Here is a 19971-nt window from a genome sequence, read left to right on the forward strand (position 1 = left end):
TAATCTCACGGGCGCTGTTGCGGTCCGTTATTGGCCTCGTTATTCACCGTGGAATCCGTGGAAAGCCTCGATTACCAAACACACATTTTTGTTACATTGCATATTACAGCTGAGGGTGAGTTAAGTATCTTCTCCTACCCTTCTAACAATTTCGCATTATTTCAAAATTCAACGTAATTTTACACCACCACCACCACCACCATCGCATACTCCGAAAGCTTATCTTGTTCGTAAATATCCAACGGGGTGAAACCCGTCATTTCCACCTCCGGACCTCTACCATCCGATCCTACGGGTACTTGATAACGTTATCGTCTCATGCGGGCGCTCGATTTCAACCTCATTCACCAAATGGCTGCGGGAAAAACCTCAAATTATCCTCTTACCATTTTTTTCTCAGTTGCCAAAGTAGTTGCAGTCGATGAAGTGAACGGGAAAGTAACGTGTGGTCTGATCAAATTTCCTCAAGGGGGATCAACATGAGTGTGTGGATAAAACCCATCCAGATGTTGATAATTTTTTCTCTCTTATGGCAGTTATCTTTTACTTCTCTATTATTTCATTCAAGTAAGTATCTTGTCGTTGAGTTTTGTGTGGTGGATATTCATTCAAATAAAACCCTTGAACAAATGTAGATTTAATTCGACAATCCAATTTTTTTTTGGTCGAATATTTGTTAAGCATCAAAGCTGAACTGAAAAAATTTAAAGCTTCTTTGTGGTTTTGAAAAAGAATTGATCATCATCCTACCACTTATTACAATATAATATACAAATTATATTTGATATAAAACTTCTACATGTACTAGAGTTGGATAGGTGCATTTGATTTACTTACAGTAATCTCGATATTTACTTCATTTGATGTAATAATTTTGAACGGTTTGCTATCATAACATGGAGATGGAGAATTTGTTTGGAATTGAAATTACAGCGTGATCTGGATGTTGAATTTGTGTACAATAAAAGATCTGACTAATTTACACAGTGTATAAAATGCATAAAATCTTTAAACATAATCATGTGTTTATATTGAAAAATTTTATATCATCAATCATGAAATATTTTCAATTAAAAACACTTGAGAATAAGAATCAATATTTGTTGATTTGTTCTCCAATACACTTGGTCCATAAATCAATCTAGCTATTTAAGAGCTAAATTATTTTATGTATTTAATCAAATATAAATTGTTGTGGTGACATAAATGGTAAAGGTTCCATGTTAAAATACGAAAAAATCGTACCTAAATAACTTCATTGATCTTCTGACAGTTACTTTGAGGAAAAATATAAAATCTGTCTAGTCTAGAGGAGAAAATGTAACCATCGACAGTTGATATCCCCAAAGGAAGTTGATCAGAAGGAATGGGACTATTCAACCACGCTACATTGATAATCAGAAAATCCTGGTTCGAACCCAGGCCACAACAATTTTTTTTTTTACTTAATCAAATAAACACGTTTATACCGATTGTAAATAAAATAAATGATTTTTCTTTTAACGTTATGACTTTTTTATTGATAGAATTTTGAGTTATAAATGAATAAATTTCCAATAAAAAATTAGTACTCAAAAAATATTAGTGACATTTCAAAAAGGTAATAAAATTGATGTTTTAATTTTTTATTCTATTTTAAAATGTAATATTAAATTGACCTGTCGATGAGAAGGAGTTGAAAAATTATTACCGTTTGGCAATATTTGGGTAGTCATATTTAAAAAAGAATCAAAATAATTGAATAAACACTGTTATTTCTATGTATTAAAAAAAAAGAAAATTTTAAAACTCCAAAAAAAAAAATCATTGCAATCGATCAATTGATCTTCAACGTTATTTTTACTACTTGTTTGTATTTTTTTCTCCAACTCAAACCCAATTTGATTCTTTTTTAACACAAAAAACTGTAATGAGTTATTAAAAAAAAAAAAAAATACTATACAATTTGAAGACTGCTTTTAACTCAAAGGTGTTTCTCACTAGTGAGTTAAAAACATGATGACATTGGAGATGATGCTAGGTCCTGATGTTGGTAGCTAGCTTAAACCTGTGCGTGCATGATGCCACAAGTTTAGTATATAATATTATCTTTTTCTCTATTCTCTCACCTTCTCACTTCACCAACAGCTGTCCTCACTTTGTGTATATACTGTATACTAGACTGTAGAATATTGGCTCAATACTGATGCAATTTTTTGTACTCGCAGCAGAAAAACTCGGCCTTTGATCGCGGTGATATGCTTCTCAATTCGGAAAAGTTTGGTAATATTTAGCTGTAGATCAACTAGAGAGTTGATGTTTAGTAAACACTCGCTGAGATTTAGTATGTGTATACCTGTCAACTTTTATTATTCCACAATATCATCAGTACACAGTTGAGAACTTTTGCTATTAAAAAAAAGAACTTATAAAAATATATGAGTATGCATAATGAAATTAATTTTTTATCATCAAAATATTCTTTTCTCTTGACTTCATTTAGTATTTAACTATTTTACCATGTTTTACTACTGTATTTTATGAATTCGCGGTAAATTTTATAACTTTTTAATCGACAATAAAATTTAATCGGCTTACGAAAAAGCTGTATAAACATTTGTCACTTCATTATCAACGAAAAACAAAATAATTTAATAAAAAAAAAGCTCCAGCTACAAATTTCAAATGATAAGAGAAAAAACACATTTGTGTTAAAGAAGCAAAAGAATTTAACAAAGGAAAAATTCAATGTAAAAGGTAAAAATATAGAAAGAGGAAAAGCTTGGGAAACATTGCAAGAAGCGTCTTAGAGTTGTAGTAAAGATATCGTCAAGAGTGAGCTTAACCTTTGCACACTAGAATGAGGGGAAAAAGTCTTAGAAGAGAAAACTAGAATGATCTTGTGCTCCAGATTTCTTGGGTTGGGAAAGAGAGAGACTCTTTTAAATCTTATCCTCTGGACTCTTGGACCTTAACTCTTACCCACACCTATCCTTTTTTCTTTTCTCTATGTACATACATATATAGAAAAGGCTGTTAGACTAAACTGAAGAAGCTCACCTGAGCTTCAACTGGACTTCTAATAGGAGTCAAGGACTCGCTAAGCAATGGAAAAGATCGAGAGGTTGTAAACCACGATTTACAACGAAATTTGGCCCGACTGCAAATGAATTCTAGCTTTCCATCCAATCCCATCGTGATCTAATCTCCAACCGGATTCAATGGGGACGACTTGCAGCACGCAAAGGTACTTTCAAATTCATGATAAGAATGAACTCAAAAGATAGTTATCACAGAAACCTTCAGAATCTTTCTGGAAAAATTTTCTCAAATATCAGTTGATGTCATTCCAACATACAATCAGTTGTTTTTCTTTATTTTTTTTTTCTGCATAAATTTATTTATAAAAACTCTATATACATGATTATATGGTTTCTTTTATGTCCATGGCTTTTCCACTTTGTGCTGAGAGAAATCAACTCTTATGCAATATTACTCAACAATTCAATGCAAGTCATAACCCGCTTATATTGGTCGATAAACCTTGATTCTCATTTCGTCCCAATATGTCAAAGTTTTAGTATTAAAAATATTTCTGTACCTATCAAATCAGCTTCAATTTTATTTTTATTTTTTTTGTTTGTTTGTATACAAACAGCTTTTTTTTTTTTAATAAATGTCACACTGTCATCACTTGTGTGATGTGCCACAAATGTCGCTTTTGAATCAACGTCTGCTTTCTCTAGATTAATGAAAACCACATGTGTTACCGATTTCCCAAATTTTCTCATGTTTATCTAACTGATATTATTCAAGTGAAGACCTTAATATATTTTTCATTTGTAAGGAAAAAAAAATAATCTTTTGAATTTGTTATGAGTAGGATATCAAAAATTATCATAATGCAACATGATGTAATGACAAGTCTTAATGCAAATAAAGCTTAGGGGTCTTAACTAAAAACGTGCTTCATTTAGTTTTGGAATTTGTGTTCCATTATGCTAATTATATTTTTATCCATATTATTATAATAATAATTATTTTTTTTTCAACTGTAAAATTAAATTCAGTGTTGAGATGAAAATTATATGAAATTATTTTTGGGATTCATCATTAGCTCATCAAGTAAAGTAGAACTATGTATTGGAATGCAATCAAATTCATATTAAATTTTAATGAATCAGATATGGAACTCTACTAGGTTAAATATCAACTCAATATTAATATAAAATTATTAATTAACAAATTTCGCTCTGTAAACGGTCCCCAAATGTTCCCCGCGTGAGACTATAAGAGACGTTAAAAAAAATTTATTTTTTTCAATTTTTGTATAATAAAACTAATAAAGTAACGATGTGTTGGCGGAAAAGTGTAAGATATGAAAATGGGCATAACTTTTATGCTTATTATGTTACAGGGGTTGATCGAGGGCTTAAATGAAAGATCTCGACGGAAGGAACAAAGTCGATATGGTAAAAATCATAATTGTCGCGAAATTCATGCAAAAATTAGAGCAAGTTCCGGTTTTGCCCCATTTTAGGAGTGAAATAATTAATTTTTATAATGTTTGACTTGATTCCGCATTTCGACGCATCAAGACGAAGAGAATGAGTCCTCGATCATCAAAATCGGACAACTTTGATTTTTCGACCCAAAAAAATGGCAAGTGGTACCCCTTTCCATTTTTTTTGGCCAAAAAATAAAAGTTCTCCGATTTTCGAGTTTGACCACTCATTCTCTTCGTCTTGATGCGCAGAAATGCGGAATCGGGGCACCGCCCGGGAAAATTCACTTTAACACCCTTAAAAGGGGGTAAAACTAATTACACATAAAAAATGATCATCCCCTCAACTTTAAACCCTTGTAACTCATGAACGGACGGTCCAATAATCATTTTTAGGGATGTTTTTGAAACTCAAAAATCTAAGCTACGTGGCAATATCCATGGATTTATCGAGAAAAATTTATTTCACCCTTAAAATCGCTAAAATATAAAAAAAAATCACATTTTTTGGAGAGTTTGACAACTATTTTGGCAATTTTAAGGGTGAAATGAATTTTTTTGAGGTTTTTTATGGATACGTATCTTTAGCTTAGATTCTGAAGTTTTAAAATACTCCTTGAAAATCATTATTCGATGATTTGTACAATAGTTATAGAGGTTTAAAGTCGAAGATTAAATGATTTTTGACCCTTACTTCAACTTTGGACCTCTATAACTATTGTACAAATCATCGAATAATGATTTTCAAGGAGTATTTTAAAACTTCAGAATCTAAGCTAAAGATACGTATCCATAAAAAACCTCAAAAAAATTCATTTCACCCTTAAAATTGCCAAAATAGTTGTCAAACTCTCCAAAAAATGTGATTTTTTTTTATATTTTAGCGATTTTAAGGGTGAAATAAATTTTTCTCGATAAATCCATGGATATTGCCACGTAGCTTAGATTTTTGAGTTTCAAAAACATCCCTAAAAATGATTATTGGACCGTCCGTTCATGAGTTACAAGGGTTTAAAGTTGAGGGGATGATCATTTTTTATGTGTAATTAGTTTTACCCCCTTTTAAGGGTGTTAAAGTGAATTTTCCCGGGCGGTGCCCCGATTCCGCATTTCTGCGCATCAAGACGAAGAGAATGAGTGGTCAAACTCGAAAATCGGAGAACTTTTATTTTTTGGCCAAAAAAAATGGAAAGGGGTACCACTTGCCATTTTTTTGGGTCGAAAAATCAAAGTTGTCCGATTTTGATGATCGAGGACTCATTCTCTTCGTCTTGATGCGTCGAAATGCGGAATCAAGTCAAACATTATAAAAATTAATTATTTCACTCCTAAAATGGGGCAAAACCGGAACTTGCTCTAATTTTTGCATGAATTTCGCGACAATTATGATTTTTACCATATCGACTTTGTTCCTTCCGTCGAGATCTTTCATTTAAGCCCTCGATCTACCCTGTAACATAATAAGCATAAAAGTTATGCCCATTTTCATATCTTACACTTTTCCGCCAATACATCATGATATTTCATTATTAAAATTTTTTTCTTACAGGTTGACAGTTTACATTCTATTATGGTCTTTCAGTTAACCCCACCTTTCTCCATTTAAAAAATTTATGAAATTTAACATTCCTTCTATATAAAAAATTGTATTTATTCTTGGACTTGTATTTCCGAAAGATAAATTTTTCATTATTTCAGAGTCAGTGTAGTCCGTAAGCTTCTTTCAGTAAGAAAAAAATATATCTATATTCTATTTACAAAGGTTTGATTATAGCTTCAGTTCAATTTAAGATGTTCCTTTAAATATTAATTATTGCAATGTTATTTTAACAACTAAAAATACTTAGAAAGAACTCACGAGTTTTCTTTATAAATTGAAGTTCCACTTCTAGATAATTACCTCAGTTTATGTTCTATTAAAAAAAATTTTCTCAGTGTACAATTTCTTGAAGTAGTTATTATTGTGGTTTACTAATTTTCTATATAATAGATGGGAAAAAATTGTGCACTGAGTATAATAAAATTTTATATGATACATTGAATACATTATACTCCATTCTTTTGAATCATTTCTCATATTATCAAATTATCTCCTAATTACCATACTAAATCATTAAATATAAATTTTATATTTTTTCTTTTTATATCATCAACCATTCCCTTCTCTAAAAATAAGTAAAATACATAAAAATAAATATTGCAAATTTTATTTTTCTTCATTTTATTACTTACAACAGTAAACCTGAAATGTATCGTTGGCTATTTGTCGTAGGATTCTCCAAGGATAAATATAAATTTGATTCTGCATTTAGATAGTCAAAGTACTTGGTTGGTATTTTTAAATCGTATCATGACGTTATTCTTACATCATTTTTGGAATTTTTATCTCCAAGGAATAGAAATAGCAAATTAAAAGGTTAATAAACGATTATTTATTGGTATATCAAATAAGCAGAAATATAAATTCTGAATTCTCAACTGTGTATTGAATTTAATATTCCAGATTGTAGGAAATAGATGACAAATCACAATCAAATCTTCGAATTACTAGGTACTTTAATGAATAAACGAAAATAGGTCAAGAGCTTTCAGAGCTTCATCATTACTGTTTCCTCCAATCAACTTTAGTATGCTTCTGATGAGAAATCAATAAAGAAAATAATCAAATCAATAATACTCGTGATAGGATTCAGAATAGTAAAGGGTGAATAATAAAAGAAATGTATTCAAAGTTGAGTTGCGTATAGAAGAATTGCGTGTTTCAATGCCATTTCCAGGGTGTTCTTCCGGTCAGACGCATATAGACGTCAGACGGCGCCAGGCAGACGTCACGAGCGTCGCGACGATTTCAAAGAAACACCGCTAATGTCTATATAAGAATAAAATGAAATAATGGTTATATTTTTTTTGGCTTTATTTTATGAGTTTATTTTTTCAAATTAAATCTTCATGAGTATGTATTTAGAGTCTTTATTGTTTTTACAATTCTCAACTTTACTCGTTATATATCCTTTGCGTGTATATATGGTGAAAGATTACCGAACATAGACTGAAGAAAACACACGAGGATTAAGTGGGGATCGCATTTGAAAACTCTGGCATTCCCACCTCTCGTTGACTGAAGAGATCTCTCAGTATAACGTTAAAACAAACGTGAAAAGCATCCGGGCATACGTGTGAGTATATGATTTACGCTCAGAAAAGCATTTGGATGTGTTTCCAAGTCCTTTTTCTGCTTCAGCTGAAATGCTTTTACAAAACTGTAAAGAATTTTATTGTTCTTATGTTTTATATATATGTTGGCACATATATATAACTTGATAAATATTTCCATTTTCTTGAAATTAACTTTTTTGTTAGAGATAATAAAAGTATACTGGCTTTATTAATATAGAGTACATTTAAAAAGGAGTATTGGGGTGGAAACTTATTTTACCAAAAACAGTTATGAATTTTTGAGTAAAATTAAAATAGAAATTTTTTATATTTTACTGAATTTTTATTTCCTATCAAACCCTTCACTCATGTTAGTTATAGAGTGATTGACACCCAAAGAGCAATTTTTCAACACATTTTCTCTTTTCTAAATCAATTATTTTGACTTATAAAACACCAATAATTGGGCAATTATTCCAATAATTTACCTGTCCAATTTAGATGACTTTTTTTCTTTATATTAAAATATCTTTTCAGTGTAAAAATAATTAATAGAGATATAAAAATAGTTTCTAGGTGATATCATAGTTTTCCCCCAAAATATTCTTGGCATAAAAAGCAATAAAAGTGTTGAATTTATTCGTATTCATGGTGATGTTCTTGAAGCTTTAGTGTGGTGAGAATATGCCAATAAGAGAATTAATATGCTTACCTTACCATTTACTGCAGAATTTAAAGTTTTCATACAACTCCCATGACACATCTACAAAATATAACACTCGACCTGGGCACCATATAAACTTACCGCATACAAATTTGTCGGAGATGACCTTAAAGCTTCTGATACATGTACAAACAACATGACGTTTTATAGGCTATCTCTCTTTGGATGTGTACACTGCTAACTGCAGCCTGTTCACGTTGTGTCACACTTCACCGCCACCACTACTACTAGTACCAACACGACAGCCTGGTTGGACGCAGTTGTTTGGAAACGATCGACCTCTCAACCTTCACTCTATGCTAAATGGAAATCGTTAATCGCCAGGCTCAATTCGATTATCTGAACCTTCGTTAACTTTGCTTGCAGCCATAGGCAGATGATGCGCTGGCATCAGAGTAATATTATAGTGTTGCTAGGCAAACTGCTCGTGGAATATTACTCACTCTGACGAGAGGATTTCTCTGGGATTATATAACCGGAAAATATAGCCATCATACTACATTACACCATCAAGCTCCCTACTACTTCAACATTTGTTATATATTATTCAAAAGTTGATGATCAAGTAGCAGGGCTGACCACACATCGACTCTCACTCCTCATGTTGGCTTTAACTCAGCATCGAGTTGTACCACTGGCCAGAGAAAAGTTTTATATAAAATCAAATAACTCAATAGAAAGCTGATGTATTACTGGATGACTCGATTTGTTGGATGATTTTATGAGTTTGTAGAAGAACATTAAAGTTTCTACTTTTGGAAAAATAGATAATAGAGAAGGACGTTTTTCTCACATACATACACAAAAGTATATGTGTACATTGAGTCATCAGTTGTGTATGGTATGGAAGTACAAATAGAATTCTAGCGCCTAGAAATAGAGAGAATAGTCCGGAAGAGTACTAGCCAGAGGAACATCCAAAGTGAAAAGTTCGCACGTTAGGCGACATTGCAAATGGACAATAGCACATGTTGCATTCGAGGTGAAAGGGAAGACAAATGGTAGATAGCAGCAATGCTGGAGGCAGTATGAGAATTCGTGCTGATTCGATGAGAAACTTTTAATCGGGCAAGTTGAACATGGTAGAGAAAAGAGGTGCTGGTGCTCATTGTAAAGTGCTTTTTCAATGAGTCTGCTATTTTGGATGGTCAGATGGACGTCGATGTAGCACAAAAGCGGAGCATCAAAGCGCACAGGAAATTATGTTCGCGTTTCATGTACCACAAAAGCTGACCGTGAATATACATAGATTGCATATACATATGTCCGTGTACATACAGAAGCTGCTCGAGGTCTTGTAGTTTAATTACTAAGAGTGAAGCTGGATACGAGAGTGATATTGCGCATAACGTGGTTTGCACTGAGCTTTCTGCTTGACCCTATCGTTTCTCTGTTAAATTAATTATCAGAACATGCGATAAAATCACTTTAAACATTCACCACTTTATCCCAAAGCTAGTTATTTTCCTTGTCAATATCACATTCTTCTTTACATGAAACAGTTTGCAGTTATTTCACTCCAAGATAATTCATTAAATATTGCTGTATATAAATGGACGTTTGAAAATATGAATTTTAATTATATAATACCAAAAAGGATTGAAAGGGAATGTATATATATTCTAGTGGTATAAAGACCAAAACATAAATGGCTTTACCGTCGAAATTGCAACAGGCTTTGTGTGCATCCAACGTCATTATCTATGGACCACTCAAAGCTTTCCTAGGCTCTCTTAGTGTGCTCATAAATTTGGATCAGGGCCCTTCCTGGTCCTCGTATAACGGCCAAGGTGTTATATTAAAGCAAATGATTCTAAAAATATATCTCTTCTTTCTGACGTTTATTACTCTATATCTTTATACGTCAACTATTTCACCATGCATAATATCATTACCTTATTTCAACATGCAAATTAATGATAGATTTTCGTTCGTTTGAAGTTTTCAATAATGCTCTCTTCAAGAGATTTATCAACGTGAATGATGAAATAGTTTTATTCAATACTAGATATCACTAATTGTTAAACAGTCAATTTAATTTGACTATAATTAAATAAAGAGATGTGATCTGAATCAAAATGTTGATTGGAATTCTTCAAATTCTAATTGAATAAATCTTTTTTAATATTACATTATCATCCTTAATTACTTCCATTCTTCTATGAACAAAGTCAATTAACCAATCGGTATAATATTCAAATAAAATTTGTGATGAATTTGCTAAAATATTAACAGAGTTATTATTTATTGTTACAGTTGGGCTTCTTTACGTACTACACAGTTGCTATGGGTGAGGTAAATCCTTCAGGACCGGTTCCAATAGACAGTGTATTTATTTATCGACCAGATAAGCGATTGGAACTTTGGAGGTTTGCTTTCTACATGTTTCTTCATGCAGGGTAAGTTTACCAACATTGAAGAAGTAAACATTATCTTAAAGTTTCCATCGACACTTTCCATTAACTAGGAGCAATAATAAAACGTGTAGCTTGAAGCAAACGTTCTATTTTCTATCGAACGAAATGGTGTTGCTGGTGCTACGACGTTATACAGTATTGCACTCAACACGTTGAAGACGCGATTGGAAAATAAAATGTGAACAAGAACAGTATGAGAAGAAGCCAAATGTATATACGTAAAAGAAAAGACGAGGAAAAAAGCAACGTTGGGTGCATGACGCTTTTTAAATTATTCATGGAGAACTGGAGATAAGGGGCGTCTTCTTCACTACTCTTCACTCGCTCACTATTCCTATCCTTTTCTTGCTTATTGTCTAACGACGTGCGTGTATGTCTCACCACGATAAGCAGCTCGACATTTCCGTACAAACAAGTCGACTTTCCACGCGCTTTCATCTTTTCTTATCTCACACACACCTTGTTATCAGCTCAATGTATTCATCGTTAATATGATAATATTAGAAATGTTATTAATCCATTTGACTAGTAAACTCTATTTTTTATTAAATTGTTTTTTTTTTTCATCTTTCTATAATAACATTCATTGGAAAATAAAAATTGATGAAATAACAACATTTATTAATGAATAAATATTTTCTGTAATTAAATTTATTGTGATTAAATGTACCTCATCAAAAATCATTAAAAAAGGAATATTTGTAATTTATTAATTTTTCAATATTCAATTAAACTGATATTCAGTTACACTGAAACAAATTGAAAAATAATTTATTTGCTATTGATTATTTTTTCAATAATGTTGATCAAATAAACACAATAAAATAATTGATACATTATAAAGATGGTCTAAAATTGTTTTTAGTTCTTTCATTAAAGTTAAATTCTACAATACTTTATGTCATTTCTAACATTGATTATCAATTATTGATCATCAGATATCATAAACATCAATGAAAATTCAATGTATGTGTAAAATTGAAGTGTCTGTGAATCCAACTACTCTGAATAATATTCAGTTTCAATTAATTTCTTCAACTTTTTAAGTTGTTACTAGAGTCATGAATAATTGAAAAATAACTTTGTGTTTAAATGATGTTTTTCATTAGCCTATCATTGATATCTCTCAGTACTCAATTTAAAGAGTATTCCACATATTCATTTTCAAACAACGAAATATTATTGTTCCATCAGGACTTATATACAAAGCAAACATGAGAAATATGTTTGATGTCATTCTGTATGTAGTATTTTAGGTATTTTAATTAAATCGAATAATACGATGAATAAAATTTACTCAGTAAAATTAATTAGAGAAATAATCATTATCATATTAATAAAAAGTTACTTTGATCTTAAATCGAATTTCATGGATTTGATCTAATAATAAATTAAATTACCAGAATCATTCATGTGAGTTAGTAATTTTTAAGTTTCAATGAAGATAATATTATTAGTTAAACAGTTGACCAATAAATTTTGTTAAATAGATGTTTTAAAAATTGTTTTAATTAATCTTCTGACAATTATTTCATCGTTAAAAATAAAGATAAAAATTTAGCATTCATCTATACATGACGTTCTTCACCAACTACTCGATATTCTGATGCCCAACTCGATATTCTCATCATTTGCGTTCACTCGAGCTTCGTCAATGATAAATCGTGAGAGTCTATATCCAGATTGTGGTGTATAGCCGTTTGGAACATTGGAGAACAAGCAAGAAAGAGAAAGAAAAAAGATAGAAAATGAAAAGCAGCCCTTCTCGTATGCTCCATTTGGATGATTGCATCGCTAAAACATTAATTCTTTTTGTTCTTCTTCATCATATTCTCGCAACATCTCTTATTTAGTTTGAAATACTTTACATTCGCCTGTTCGTTTAGTGTTTATTCCAACATTGCAGTAAAATGATTATGCAAAACTCTCAAACATGTCCTTAAACACAGAATTTCATACTGCTTTTGGTGCTTTTACTTACTCACTTCATTATATTTTCTATCTCCATGGATCTACAAAAAGCGTGTATGCCTCTCGTTATCCTGGCAAACTTCTTGGAGCTTTAGAGGATGTCATTCTTGTGAATCCACCTGAACGCAACATGATAAGACTTTTGGACGTTCCTTAAAACTTAGTATTCTCTTTATACATTGAATACGAATGCACCCTCTAATTGATACTTAAGATATTTCATGCGAGTAATTTTCTCTTAAGCTATGCATGCCTTTACTCTCTCTCTAGGTTTGTCATTATACATTGCAATTGTTATTTTGTCTAACAATGCCATAAAATATATAGCATAAGAAACTAAGTAATTTCAAATATTTCTGCATAGCACATTTATCTAAAATTATGTTATTAAAAGTTTCTCATAATTTTCTTTTTTTCTTTTAGATGGCTACACCTGCTATTTAACCTAGGGGTACAGGTGGTCGTGGGACTTCCCCTTGAAATGGTTCATGGGAGTTTGAGGATCGCAGCAGTTTACATGGCTGGCGTTCTAGCTGGTAAGTTTTAGCATATGTTTTTGTGATGTGTCATCAAATAATCATATGCACATGATGCTTTGAATACTTGATACCCTAATCTTGTGATCAATGAGACATAAGGATTCTCGATTAAGCCATTGGCTGGATTACAAATTATTGACTTTGACAAAAACACTACTCTACTTTTTTTTCGTTACAGTTGATTCATTGATGATCTATTTATTGATGGTTTATTGGTGGATATTATATCGAAAATTATTTACCAACATTTCCAATGGTTTCACGGTATTTCAATCTATCAATTCTGCTTACATTGTTGAATAAAAAAAAGCTGATAAAATCAACTATATGGAATTCAACAAAATATTGCTCTGGGAATGTCATACTAGTACCTTTGAATCATTTTGAAAGTTTCCAGTATTTATTTCATGAAAAAAAAATGACGAAATAATTTGAATTACATTTTATTTTATTTCTTGAATTTACATAACATAGATTAAAAAATAATTAACATGACAAAAGTAAATAGTTCTACTTTTTATACCAGTAACATTGTCAAATAATGAATTTTACTATAAAAGCTAGAACAATCAAAGGTTCCACTTTTTAATTTGTACAAAAAGAATAGAATGCATAAATAAATAGAATCACAATGTTGAGTGCACACATTAGTATGTTAATTTAGGCAATAAAGCTTAATAATGATGATGAAAAAGTAAACAAATGCTCCAGTGTATGTCGTATGACATATACATATCCCAAGTGTGTCTTGTTTTTCATGGAAATAATCACATGCAAACAATATATTTATATATGGCCAGTTTCCCGTATTTATACTAAATGCGTAGAAACGCAACCGGCCGAAAGCTTGTACATCCAATACCCATTTGCATAAATCCGATTGGGAGCAAATCCTCGCGTATTAATGCTCATGAAAGTAAAACGTTGCAAATAGAGGACATGAATAATAAATGCCACAAGCCTACATGTCTCGCTGAGTAACTGAGGGATTATATTCAGTGAATTTCTGCAGTATGGAGAACTAGAAGGTTCTAGTAACCTACGTTCATAATAGAGAATAGATTGTTGTAAGAGAAGAAATGAGAGATCTATTGCTTGGTAGCAGACACAAGTGTCCTCTGAGTGTTCTAGCAACACTCAAGCAACAACCAAGGATCCAGTGGGATTTAACATCATAACCGCAATATTACTTCGTATGCATTGTTGTCTACCAACATCATCATGCTGTTGTTTCTCTGCTGTTTTGTTGTTACATAGCTCCATAGTGTTTTTCTTCATCTCAACGCTTGTAACTGGTGTGCTACTGGCAGACTGTGTGCGCCCCAGTGACTTTTTGCTAGAATCGACGACAAAAGAGCTCCAGATAGATACCAGGTGGAGAAGAGAATGAAGGGAAAAGAAAAAAACGAGAAAACAAAATGAGAACGTTATCACTGTTCTTTTCCACTGCCTACTAGTTTGCTCGACCGTGAGGATAACTCCTTGTCCTACTCTCTTTTCATAGTTGAGGGTATCCAGGCGAAAGAGCAAGTCGACTCAAGAAAATTCCTTCTGGCTCTATGGACAGAGAGATAGATAAAATAAAGACATGGCAAAGGGTTTCTTACGGTTGAACGATTCATTCAGGATTCCTTTTTTGACTTTCCGAAAGACTTCTTACGAAAGACACTGCTTGTGGTGAAAGAAATATTACGCTTCGCTGATCAGCACGCGTGTACACTACTCTTCCTCACCCGCATACACATCTGTACCTATGTGGAGATATATGAGACCGACAATCACTCACTATGCTTCCGTTTATTCTGTTTTCGATTCGCTTTCTAACGTCGTCAATCTATCGTCCAGTTTTTACTCCATTATTCCATGTTATATTATAATTGCGAGAAATTGGAGAAATTTTTTAATGGATTTGAACAGTGAGTAGTAATTGGATTTTTTTTTTTCCTTTTTTTTGGGACATGTGAAATGATGAAAATGAGTTATAATTACTGGATATTTCCGAAAGTTGATAATAATATCAGACTTGATGAAAATTTAAAATTACATTACAGAAGTTTCATCAATGGATTATACCTGAATTATTGTATAATCCGTGTAATATTTATAATGGTTCTGGAGAGGCTTCTTTCAAAAGGTTCTTTATAAAATTTAATTACACTAAAACTCTTAAGAATTATTATGAATTATATTTATTACTATATTTATTTTAATATAAATTCATAAATTTTTTTGGTCTCTCTTTAAAATTTTTATCCTAATTAAATATCATCATTAAAATATATTTATAATTGAAATTAAATTGCTTCAATTTGAGTTTTAAATTACAAAAGGATTTTACTACCCAGGTTTTTTTTTTTAAAGTACATAAATTTACATTTGAAAAAAAGCATTCATTGGTGCAGTTTAACGGCCATGCATCACATATATTATAATGTGCTTTAATCAAGATCTAGATTAACTTGAAATAAATTTCATCAATAGGATTCCTGAACAATACATTTTATGCAATGTCGGTTTGTATATAAGCTTCCCCGAAAATCGAATGTCGATGTTGGATACCATTCGTGTTCTCACGTCCTTACAAATACATCTACATAAATACATTCTCTCAACTCGTTTCTACGTACACCGTACACGACTAACAACAAATTCATGCGTGCTGGAACGTGAATGTAACAAATATTCAAGCCGAAACTTGCTTGTATACTTATATATCTTATAAAAGTATGCATACAACTATTAAAAAACATTCCACTACAATATGATGTACGTGGATACCTTCAGATGATCATATATTTTTGTCAATTCATAAAATGAACAGTCATGGAATTGAATAAAAAAGAAATATTTTATCAATTTTATTATATGATTTTTTGTTTTTTAAATTTTAAAATGAATAATAATTGGCTGTATATAATTTTACTATCAATTTATTTTATTTTAAAATAAATGCTCTTCAAAAAATAAACAATCATAATCCAATCAATAAACGATTTTGGAGCAACATGATGATCATAATTGATGAGATAGAAAGAAAGTCTAATAAGATCATAGGAAATATCAGTCCATTAGAAGACAAAATTCTAAAAACAGTCGTTTCTATGCAGACATACATTCTACTTAAGATGATATTTTTCGATCTACTTCACGATGGTTATTACTTCCAGTAAGATTCTCAATATGACCATCAGAGAAAAAGCCAAATGCATTTTCTTCTTTCGCAACAAATACTTGGCAAAGCAATGAGTTGCTGGTTCGTCGATCCAACTTATAACGTCAACTTTTACGAGGGAGTTGCGTTCCAAAGCATGTAGGTAGAGTACATAAGAAAGCACAACCAACATCATCAGCAAAAGTAAACCATAATATAAAAATGCTGAAAGAAAGAAAAAACATGAGGAAAGAATGACGATGAAAATGGTTGAAAAGTAAATAAAAACGAAGTAACGAAAGATCACTTACAACAACTTTGGCTGGCGCTTACGAATGCATCGCGTTTTCTGCAAGTCTTAAGTTCTCTCTTTCTGTCTCTATAACTGTATACCCTCGATTGTAGCGTCGCGTGCACCGCGTGCATACCGTGCCATTATAGTGTATATGTACGTTATCAGCGTGCGACTTGAACCAAGTCACGAGTCGCGCTCGATTCCTACGCTGTTTTCTCTGCTCCTATAGCTGTTTTATATTTCAAGTTGTACCAAAGTGTATCTAAAGAACATGGAAAAAGTGAGGTGATAGGTTGATTTGGAATGATAATTTATTAGAGAATGGCATCAATAAAAATCAAATGTTGGTGTTGAGTCTCCAATGGAATATAAGCTAGAAGAGTTGGTTATATATACTATAAAAGAGCATATTGAGTTCCATAATATTTCTGCTATAGAAATACTTGACCTGTATGCAAATCTTTATGTATATATGTACATCAAATAAACATATCCCCTGGACATTTTAGTGATGTGCCAGTGGGCAATGTTGGAGATCAGCTTCAGGAATCCGTTCACCCTTTTTCAATCTTTTCTTTACTCTTCATCTTCTTCTTTCAGGAGCTTTCGTATTACAGTGTTCAATGCACCTTTTCACATCTATAAACAATTTTCTATCTCTTTCTTTTATCTAGTACTTTTCAGTGGCGTCAAACACCATTGGCTCGAATGAAATCCGTTTATAGCTTAAATTCCAAACGCAAAAAGGACCTTATCTCTTTTCCTAGTAGGTATTGAAAAACGACTTTTCTTTCTAAACTAACTAGTGAATTTATGCATCTATAAATAGCCAGTTGAAAGATTGAATCGAAAATTCTCTTAATATATTTTCGCCGTGGCATCAAGATATTTTCAATGTCTTGTTGATGGATGCCTTAACCAGATCTACCTGGTGGATATGAAGAAGTGAAAAAGACCTGCAGAGGTCGTTATCCTTTGTTTGGAGGATTCACTTGCCATCAAATTACTGGGGCACGGAAACATCGTAGATTCCGACGCGGAACGACGACTCTCGACGCCAATTAGGGATACTAATTAACGGCGTTGGACGTTCGGCAGAGCTCGAGAATTTACGCGTCGGTGGACGTGTGGTTTTCCGCTCTCAACTAGACATCTAATTATACATCTATATACCAGCATAAATGCATTCATATACGTGCACTATGGCTTGCCTTTCTCTTGTTCTTCTTACAACTGACCAGAAAGAGAGAGAGAAGGATTACATGAGCGAAAGCCCCGTGTGTGTCACTATCCCTCTTCTCACACTACATTTAGTGTGTGATTCGGACGAGTTCCCGCGTGTAGCTCAACAACAGAGCATTCGAGAGAGAAAAGGCGGGACGACAACAACGTTCAACTGTAATTATCTAATACCTAGGAGTGCCAGGATGGAATGCCGTGCTGGCTTATGTCCTTGCGTGGGAACATCGAAGAGTACAGATCATGATATCGTGCACGGTTTACTTCTCTACTCCACCCACTCCCAGCTGATATTTGTCAAGTGCACACAACGTCGACCTTTCAACAAGTACACTTTTTACCTTCAACCGCCTAGAGGGGTGTCAGTCAAATAACAGCACACATATCATACAAGTTTCCTACCACTGGACATGTAATCTAGGTCATGCGTTAATGGACATTGTACGCAACGTGATTACTTTCTCAAAGGAGAGTGTGCGTTTATTCATAGGGTAAACTCACCTATTATACCATTATACTACCAAGCATAGATTCTTGGGTAAAGGAGTCAGGATACTTGACCCATTAGTTTTTGCATTTAATCTAAATATCAAGTACAGAGCGTAGCTTGTGGAAAAAAAGGAAAAAAATGAAAAGAAAAAGCTACCTTTACATGAATAAGATTAAATATACATTTCATTCGCTATATTTCAATGTAATTTCATAAAAACAAATATTTTAAGAATGCGGAATTTTATTTGTTTGATGTAAACATGTTTCGTAAATTCACTTCAATTATATTCATGCTTGTCTAGTAACATTACACGTACCAGGAATGCTTTGAATTTTATCATAGAATTTTTAAATATTTTTGTATATACCAGCCATATAAATTATTTATAAAATTCTCAATACTTCTATGGTTGGAGTATTACAAATATTAACTGTTAAATGCAGAGTACTCCAACAATAAAATTATTTTTAACGTCTGTTTCAAGTATTATTTACAATTTTTTCCAACTTTTGCTTCGAACTGTATGACACAGTTATGTTTAATCTTATCAGAAAAAAGTTAAATAGAAAATTGTTGTTTTTTTTTATTGGCACTTTTGCAAATGACATTGAAATTATCAATATAAAAAAAATTTCTCGTGGGACTACGAGGAACGAAATTTTTTTTTTTTTGAAAATTTTTCCTCTTTACTCCAAATGTACTTTTAATGTTTTATACTTGCAAAAACAATACACATAATGGAATTGATGTATGACATATTTGCGGAAAAGTGTAAGATATGAAAATGTGCATAACTTCTATGCTAATAATGCTACAGGGTTGATCGAGGGCTTAAATGAAAGATCTCGACGACAGGAAAAAAGTCGATATAATTAAAATCATAATTGTCGCGAAATTCATGCAAAAATTAGAGCAAGTTCCGGTTTTGCCCCATTTTAGGAGTGAAATAATTAATTTTCATAATGTTTGACTTGATTCCGCATTTCTACGCATCAAGACGAAGAGAATGAGTCCTCGATCATCAAAATCGGACAACTTTGATTTTTCGACCCAAAAAAATGGCAAGTGGTACCCCTTTCCATTTTTTTTGGCTAAAAAATAAAAGTTCTCCGATTTTCGAGTTTGACCACTCATTCTCTTCGTCTCGATGCGCAGAAATGCGGAATCGGGGCACCGCCCGGGAAAATTCACTTTAACACCCTTAAAAAGGGGTGAAACTGATTACACATTAAAAATCATCATCCCCTTCACTTTAAACCCTTGTAACTCATGAACGGACGGCCCAATGATCATTTTTAGGGACGTTTTAAAAACTTAAAAATCTAAGCTACGTGGCAATATCCATAGATTTACCAAGAAAAATTTATTTCACCCTTAAAATCGCTAAAATATAAAAAAAAATCACATTTTTTGGGAGAGTTTGACAACTATTTTGGCAATTTTAAGGGTGAAATAAATTTTTTTGAGGTTTTTCATGGATACGTATCTTCAGCTTAGATTCTG

At 32.2% G+C, this 19971-nt stretch overlaps 1 protein-coding gene across 3 annotated transcripts in view; it reads left to right on the plus strand.

Moving 5' to 3' along the window:
• Window positions 1–19971, plus strand: part of stet (stem cell tumor) — a 39386-nt gene that overhangs the window by 12776 nt on the left and 6639 nt on the right. For all 3 annotated transcript variants that reach the window (XR_004690196.1, XM_035081373.1, XM_035081372.1), the window contains exons 3-4: window positions 10620–10762; window positions 13175–13287. Coding sequence is in view for 2 of the 3 variants with exons in the window: in XM_035081373.1 (XP_034937264.1) it covers window positions 10620–10762; window positions 13175–13287 (256 nt within the window). In the remaining variant the exon portion in view is untranslated. The remainder of the gene's footprint in view (window positions 1–10619; window positions 10763–13174; window positions 13288–19971) is intronic.

Source organism: Chelonus insularis, unplaced genomic scaffold (assembly GCF_013357705.1).
Source record: "Chelonus insularis isolate UGA/USDA-ARS -01 unplaced genomic scaffold, ASM1335770v1 contig_323_pilon, whole genome shotgun sequence".
In the NCBI taxonomy this organism is placed as follows: domain Eukaryota; kingdom Metazoa; phylum Arthropoda; class Insecta; order Hymenoptera; family Braconidae; genus Chelonus; species Chelonus insularis.